General features: G+C 44.8%; 1 protein-coding gene across 1 annotated transcript in view; it reads right to left on the reverse strand.

Moving 5' to 3' along the window:
* Positions 1-6,642, reverse strand: part of LOC124149921 (neuronal acetylcholine receptor subunit alpha-7-like) — a 57,775-nt gene extending 51,133 nt beyond the window's left edge. Inside the window, exon 1 of the mRNA XM_046521767.2 lies at positions 6,580-6,642. Within this exon, the coding sequence (XP_046377723.2) occupies positions 6,580-6,625 (46 nt within the window). The 5' untranslated portion in view covers positions 6,626-6,642. The remainder of the gene's footprint in view (positions 1-6,579) is intronic.
* Positions 6,643-8,656: the final 2,014 nt, after the last annotated feature.

Below are 8,656 nucleotides of genomic sequence, written 5' to 3' on the forward strand. Positions count from 1 at the left end.
TCGGGTAGTCTAGTGGTTTAAGTGTACGCTCGTCACGCCGAAGACCCGAGTTCGATTCCTGACATGGGTACAATGTGTGATGCCCATTTCTGATATCCCCCGCTGTGATATAGCTGGAATATTGCTAAAAGCGGCATAAAGCCTTTCTTACTCACCCACTCACTCAAGGATTAACAATGAACTCATTACTATCCAAGACATTAAAATAACATGAGCTTGCTGCCTAATGGGTGTTCATTACAGAATGTATGGTGGAGTACAAGTATGCTGGGGAATAGTACTTTTTGTGGATTCAAATTAGTCTCATTAATTTTCATAAAGTTGTTGCAAGAATAGAATCGTGCTTGTAACAGTGACAACAGGAGAAGGAGAACACCATCAGTCGTGCATACCTGATACATGCACTTCGCAAGGTGACGGGGGTGATTTCAGGTGGATCTAGGGTATAAAGACATTATCTTTGACGGGGCTGCCCTGGGTGGATATCGGGTATAGATGGTTAAACTCTGTACAATGCTTTAGTTGTTGCTTGGATCCGATCAAGATGAATTCTGTCTTGTCTTGATTGAGTTGCAACAGCTAACTGCCATCAACTGTTTGATGTCGACACAACTGTTCTCACATATTGTCAGAAATCTGACACCGTGTATACAGCATGAATAAGATGGGACCAAGAACAGTTCCTTTAGGGACTCAAGCTCGTATAAAGGTGATTTAGACTGATCAATAACAAGCTGCTGGTGTCTGTCGCTGAGGGGAGAGATAAACCATGCAAGTGTTGTGTCTATAATGTCGAGGTAGTAGGATGTTGATGACAACTGAGTGGTTGACAGTATCAAAAGCCGCCGACAAATCTAAAAGCACAAGAGTCGCCATTTGGCCTTTGTCCGGGCCGACCTGGATGTCATTTGTCACTCTGATCAACGCTGTCTTTGTATGCAGATTGGAGTGTTACCTGCAGGTTGTTGTCATCCAGATGCTTATGAAGACAAGTTGAAACTTCTTTTTCCTGGACCTTTGAAAGGAACGTCAGATTTGATACAGGTCTATTATCCTTTAGATTGTTTTTGTCAGTACCATTTTTCTTGACAAGTAGGGTGACTTGTTCATTCTTAGAAGAGGATGGGACTTTATTAGTAATCAGAGACTTATTGATGAACTTTGGGATGAAGGGTAGAAGATTGCCAATGCATTCCATTTTGTGGGGATCGGATTGAGGCCACAGATTTTATTGGGCATCTGACTTATCAGTTCTTCCTCTGTGTACGGTTCCAGTTGGTGTGAAGGTTTGTCCATTGGCTCTCGTTATCTATAGAGGTAACATAGAAGCTATCGCATGACAGTAACGCCAAGTGTGGATATTTTTTCATTAGAGACACCCTGGGCTGATATAGGGTATGTAGAAGTTATTACATGGCCAACCTGGGTTGATCTGGTGTGTCGGTGCTTGCGTCCATGTGCTTGTGTGTGTGTGTGTGTGTGTGTGTGTGTGTGTGTGTGTGTGTGTGTGTGTGTGTGTGTGTGTGTGTGCGTGCGTGTGCGCGTGCTTGTGTGTGTGTGCGTCTGTGCGTTTGTGTGTTTGTGCTTACAATCAATTGTTTGAACGAAATGTTGACAAAGATCTAGGCTTTAAAAATTCCAATAACATGCGCATGTTCATATCAATAATATCGATTATGAGATTGCAAAGCTTGTCGTGGTCGTTCGCATCTCTATCGTGCAACAATGTTAGCGATCAACAAACAATTCATTTGACAAGTTTTATAACAAGCCTTTGTGTTGTTTTCAAAGAATTTTTTTGTTGAATTAACTATTAGATTAGTCACTTCATTCAATACTCATAGTTTAACCGTTGAAGTATGGGGATTGAAGTTTGTGTCTGAACGCACGTGTGATTAGGTAAGTGATCCTTTAAAGAAACCAACGGATATTTAAAAGTATTTGTTTGCTCATAAACGAGGCCCATCGTCATTGAAAAGAAATAGTTTAGTTATTGATAAATGTGCCCGAGCTGGTCCTATATAGTTATATCTTGCGTGAGAACGTTCATGTCATAACACACGTCTGGCTGTCGCGAAGTGCATTTGAGAAAGGCTCCGGGAAAACACTTGACGCGCACCACGCAGAGATGACTCACAGAGTGTTTCCACAGTCACGCACACGGTTCTTGAATATGTTTGATAGAGTGGTTATCAAAGCTAAATTGTCAATTTGCAAGAGAATAACCATTCTAGAGTATCTTATTAAGTGGCAACAATTACAACATCGGTATGGGTGTGTGAGAACTGATATAGACATTACATACGATGACGAGGAGAGATGAGGTTATGTTTGGGTGGTGCCTGGCTCTAACCCTACGTCTTAACGGATCCCATAGATGCTCGATTGGAATCAGGTCTGGGCTTCGAGAAGGCCAAGGCAGAGTCTCAGTGGCGTTGTCCTGGAAATAGTCAACTCGTACTCGGTGGGGTCGTTCATCGTCGTCCATGAAGACAGTGCACAGTTATCAAAATGATAACCGTCCAATATGGTATATTGGTACCTTTGTCCATTTAATGTCCCCTGAACTGTGACCAAATCAAGTTTACAATCCAATGAGCACCATCCCGAAACCACCACTGACCAGTCACCACACTCCATACCATCGCTGACCCGCCTCCACACCATCACTGACCCGCCTCCACGCTCCATACCATCACTGACCCGCCTCCACACTCCATACCATCGCTGACCCGCCTCCACGCTCCATACCATCGCTGACCCGCCTCCACACTCCATACTATCACTGACCCGCCTCCACTCTCCATACCATCACTGACCCGCCTCCACTCTCCATACCATCACTGACCCGCCTCCACAATCCATACCATCACTGACCCGCCTCCACACTCCATACCATCACCGACCCGCCTCCACACCCCATACCATCACTGACCCGCCTCCACTCTCCATACCATCACTGACCCGCCTCCACACACCATACTATCACTGACCCTCCTCCACACTCCATACCATCACCGACCCGCCTCCACTCTCCATACCATCACTGACCCGCCTCCACGCTCCATACCATCACTGACCCGCCTCCACACTCCATACCATCACTGACCCGCCTCCACGCTCCATACGATCACTGACCCGCCTCCACGCTCCATACCATCACTGACCCGCCTCCACTCTCCATACCATCACTGACCCGCCTCCACACTCCATACCATCACCGACCCGCCTCCACTCTCCATACCATCACCGACCCGCCTTCACACTCCATACCATCACCGACCCGCCTCCACTCTCCATACCATCACCGACCCGCCTCCACTCTCCATACCATCACCGACCCGCCTCCACTCTCCATACCATCACTGACCCGCCTCCACACTCCATACCATCACCGACCCGCCTCCACTCTCCATACCATCACTGACCCGCCTTCACACTCCATACCATCACTGACCCGCCCCACAAGTCACTTTTCCCGGCACTGATGATAAGATGCACCCCTTTACTTCCAGAAGCGAATCCTCCTCCATGACCTCAAGTTCCAGTGTGCGCGAGTCGGGTACCAGGCTACCCGGTCCAGCGTGTGTTGGGGTGAGAGGAGGGGACGTCTTATTGGTCTTCTGGACCTTAACCCTGCAGCTTTCACCCGACGCCTGGTGGTGAGGGACACTCTGTTGTGGGTATGCCAGTGATGACGAAGAACAGTGCAAGTTGATGTTGGCAGTAGCTTTGCCTGGAGTACAAGGACCCTGCCTTCTCTGGTACTGGTCTCGGCAAGACCCTCACATGTCCAGTCAATGTTGGTTTTCTAATGAGTCGACTGATTACAGATTAATGTTCAACACGGTGGCAATATCCTGATATGACATGCCAGTTTGGTGCGTGACAATGATTTGCCATCTTTGTTTTCTGGGACAGGTATTTAGCTTACAAGCCTTCCAAAGACAGACTTTCACATTGGTAGAACTTTCATTAAAAAAAATAGCAGTAAAGACGCTTGAACATTCTGTCATGAAACATGAATTTTCTCAACAGAGACCCCTTAAATGTGCATACGGCTCGCATCAACGCACCCATCAGGTTGGGCAGTTGAGGTGGCTACCATTCTACAGGCAGATGATGTATCAACACACAGTGTACCAATTGAAAATTCCTACATAGAAAATGAATTCGCAATTACACTTCAAATTTGGTGGTGCGATACTTTTGACGAGGTGTGTTGGTTGGTTGGTTGGTTTGTTGTTTAACGCCGCACTCAGCAATATTCAAGCTATATGACGGCGATCTGTAAATAATCGAGTCTGGACCAGGCAATCCAGTGATTGATATCATGAGCATCGATCCACGCAATTTGGATCGATGACATGTATCAACCAAGTCAGCGAGCCTGTCCACCCGATTTCGTTAGTCGCCTCTTACGACAAGCATAGTCGCTCTTTACGGCAAGCATGGGTTGCTGAAGACCTATTCTACCCCGGATCTGCACGGGTCGACGAGGTGCGTATAAGATTGGGTAATCGATGAGTGAGTGAGTTGACCTTCCCCTTCCATGTCATGACATCGTATGTTAGGTGGTACATTAGGAATAAAGTGTTGACATTTGTGTAAGCTTAGTGAGGATAGTCGGGGCATAGTTCATGAAGCACACAGAGATAATATCGCCGTGGGCGCTTATTAGAGCGGGGCGCTTATTACGTCGAATACGGTATCATTCAGCAGTATGTCTTCAGTCAGTAAGTGAGTATAGTTTTACGCCGCTTTTAGCAATATTGCATCAATATCACGGCGGGGGACACCAGAAATAGGCTTCACACATTGTACCCATGTCGGAAATTGAACCCGCGTCTTCGGTGAGACGAGCGAACGCTTCAACCACTAGGCTAACCGACCGCACCGGTAATTGATGAAATACAGGGGACAAAAAGTATAAAACGCAGTGTGCAGCCACTGTAAAATAGTGATCTCATGTCTTAACTCATCTCCTGTTTTCCTGTTTTCCTGTGCTCTCTTGGAATATTCTCTTATTCTGAGACTCTAAAACAACCTGAAGACCTGCATTTTCACAGAACGTGCAAATATGGCTGCTGTATATTTGAAAAAGTCATTTTTGTCGAAGATGATTCTGAGGCACTTCAGTTCCCTGACTACCGTTGCTCTTAAACTTGTGTTATCGCAGGCACCTTCGCACTCTGAACTCTGCTGTTCATATTACTTTTAACGGCGGGAAGTCTTATATATTCGGGTCAGTGGTAGGTGTCTTCCCTTGAGATGTTCAGGAAAAAGATGAATGAGCTCATGTCCACAAGACTCCATGACAAGATGGATGACTTTCTAATAGTTAACTTTCCCTTCATGTCGAGCAATATTCCAGCAGCTCCAGCCTTTGGTGTTTACAGTGAGTGAGTGGGTGGGTGGGTGAGTGGGTGAGTGGGTGAGTGGGTGAGTGAGCGAGTGAGCGAGTGAGTGAGTGAGTGAGAGAGAGTTGGATTAACGCTGATTTAAACTTCATTCTCTCCGTACGACGGTGGCAGGCACCAACATATCGCACACTGTGTTCAGGTGAGGAATCGAACCCGGCCCTTTAGCGTGACAGGCAAACGCTTCACCACTTCCCCCACCAAACCATTTAATCAGAACAATGGTCAAACAACACAGCTGCCTATTGTGACAACCATTCAAATCTATTTCATCATGTCACAAGCATACATATAAACATATAATGAGAATTTATCAATAATCATATTAGCCGACAAATAATACATGCCATCGTTGATAGACTATAGTCATTGTCAGACACGTACAATCACGAGATCAATCAACACCATTAGCAGTGTGTCTCATACATCCAAGTTAAGTGGCACACATCACTGAGTGATGTGAGGTGAAATGGGGTTTAACGTCGCGTCCAAGATTATTGCACTTATATAGCGACGTACATGTACGTGTGTGTGTTTGTGTGGCTGCTTGTACTAGTCCGGACTGATGTCGATTTATAGTGCTAGCTCACTGAGATACCATGCCGCAGTTTAACATGAATACCCCACTCAGACACAATATACTGACTCCGAGCCTACCAGTCCTTGTTTTAGCCCCTTAATGCCGCGCGCCAGACAGGGTTACAACAAGTACCATCTTTTAGTGTCTTTTGGTATGACGCGGCCGGGGATCGAACCCCGGACCTTCCGCTCTCCGGGCGGACGCTCTACCACTAGACCACGGAGGCGGTACATCATTGAGTGAGTGAGTATGGTTTTGCACCACCTTTAGCAATATTCCAGCAATATCTCGGCGGCTGACACCAGAAATGGGCTTCACACATTATACCCGTGTAGGGAATCGAACCCGGGTCTCCTGCGTGACGATCGAACGTTTTAACCGCAAGGCTACCCCGCCGCCTCCCGGCGCACATCAGAGATCAACACCATCAGTTGAGCAGTGTGTCTCATACATTCACGTTACGCGGCACACAGTAGTAGAAGTCGAATATCACGAATACAATATGAGCGTCGGTCTTAATGTAGGAAACAGACAGTATGTCACACGTGTCTTGGTGTGGTGAGAAACACCGGTACTCACTGTGTGCCAGCACCGAGACCACGAGCAGCAGCAGGATCCCCGTCATTGTAGGTGAACGCTCTCCAGCGGATTCCCCACTGAATCTCAGTGAATGCCTTAAATGGATCTGTACACACTGCTAGTCAATCGACCGTGTCAGCTAACCAATTACAATGTCTGTTGCGACCGCCGCTATAGCGACTGCGCTTTCAGTTCACCACAAACATGAGTAAACTGTTACAATACGGCATAAAGACTGGCTTCCAATATTTTATTTATGTCAAAGCCACCATCAGGTACAGGTCTGAAGAAAATAATGACTGATATCTAACATGCGTTACCAATTAGATGTGTATTTATGTCCACTAAACGAAATACTTCTCTGAGAGGCATTTAGACGGTTTTGAGTAAGTTTAAGTGTACTAAGTAAGGATAGGATATATGGATGGACAACTTCTTTGCTATAGTCAGGAGCGATGTTTCAGTGTTAGTGCAAACACTGCTATCAAACAAATGATGTACAAAGTGTGATAATGAAACTTTATATGCAGGGATGAAGTTGTGTAACAGCTGGGTAGATAAGGGTGTGGTTACAGTGGGGTGGAGAATCCCGTTATGTACACAATGCGGGTGATTTCAGGTATAAATAGCCCTGGCCACGGTTGATTTATGGTTGGAGTATTTTGATGGGGATTGCATCTTGGAGTCTGAAGACTTTGAGGTTAGTTGAGAGGGCTTTGATTTTATCTCACTGGTAGTTGTGTTTTGGGTTGTCACGGATATGGTCTGATAAAGCTTAGAGTCCATGTTGGAAACTGAACTGTGATGTTCTTTAATTCGGGTTCTGAGGGTATGTTTCGCCAACATAATCATGTCCACACTGAATGTGATACGCTGCTTCAAATTCCTATGGTTTCTTCTGTAGACTGCATGGTGATGTCCATTGGGAAGGATTTTCTCCATATTCACAGAATTCACAGAAAATTAATACCATGTGGATTCTCAAAAACTCAAAGAATTTGCTTCACTTTTTTCAATCTCAGAAAAGGACAAATTTAATATATTTGATTTTCCAACTTTGTACACCACTATCCCACGTAACAAACGTAAAGAAAAACGTCCTTCCTTGATCCTTGTGGCTTTTGTTACAAAACGTGGTGAACACAGATACAGCTACGTATCTGTCTTCAGAGGCTGTTATGTGTCGATTCCCAAATTGAAACAAAATGTTAACCCAGAAATCTGTACGTAAAAGAACCGATTGCCAAACCAACAAACAACTAACAAGTCATATAGAATCAACAAATGTATTGCAAAATTCATAAGGTTTACAAATCAATACAAATTACTGCACGGCAATTACAAAGACACAATAGAGTAGTTGTACAATAGTCAATGGCAATAAATAATATAATGGAAGTGGTCTTTATCAAATACTAAAATACAGTGGTGGTAGCAAAAGTCAGTGATAATAATATATATATTCACCCAGTGGCGACTGTGCTCAAGCTTCCAAGTTTGGCTGGACAGGGAATCAGGGATGTTGAACGATCTTCATCTGAAAGCTGGTTCCGAAACGATGAAAATGCGTGAGACACGAACTGTGTGAGAGATACATAAACACTCTCTGGTCCCACTATACGTATATACAGCATAACAAGCTACTGGAAGTTTCTAAACCGTGCCTTCACTAGTTTAGCAGCACTAAAACATTATGGAACTTTCCATATGTTTCTATAACATACTATCACCGTCCGCGGTAGTCTGCGGTATGCCGGACCGGAAGTTTACACACCACACAACATCTAAATATAGTAACTTCCTGATCACTGTCCAAACATAATGCAATGAGCGTCCTCAATCTCAACCAAAAACAGTGTAACACAGGTACAATCATTGTTCAACAATAAAATACACTGCCATTTAACAATATTGAGGGCAATTTGTTAAAAATGAAAGCATATGTCATCTGAAGTTTACTGAGAAAACAATATGTGAAATGCTGGACTTCCTATTTGATAACATCTATGTGAATTTAGTGGTAAAGACATTTGGGCAAGACGTAGGCATCCCCATGGGCACCAATTGTGCTCCCCTT

Source organism: Haliotis rufescens, unplaced genomic scaffold (assembly GCF_023055435.1).
Source record: "Haliotis rufescens isolate VD_foot unplaced genomic scaffold, xgHalRufe1.0.p SCAF_4, whole genome shotgun sequence".
Lineage (NCBI taxonomy): Eukaryota > Metazoa > Mollusca > Gastropoda > Lepetellida > Haliotidae > Haliotis > Haliotis rufescens.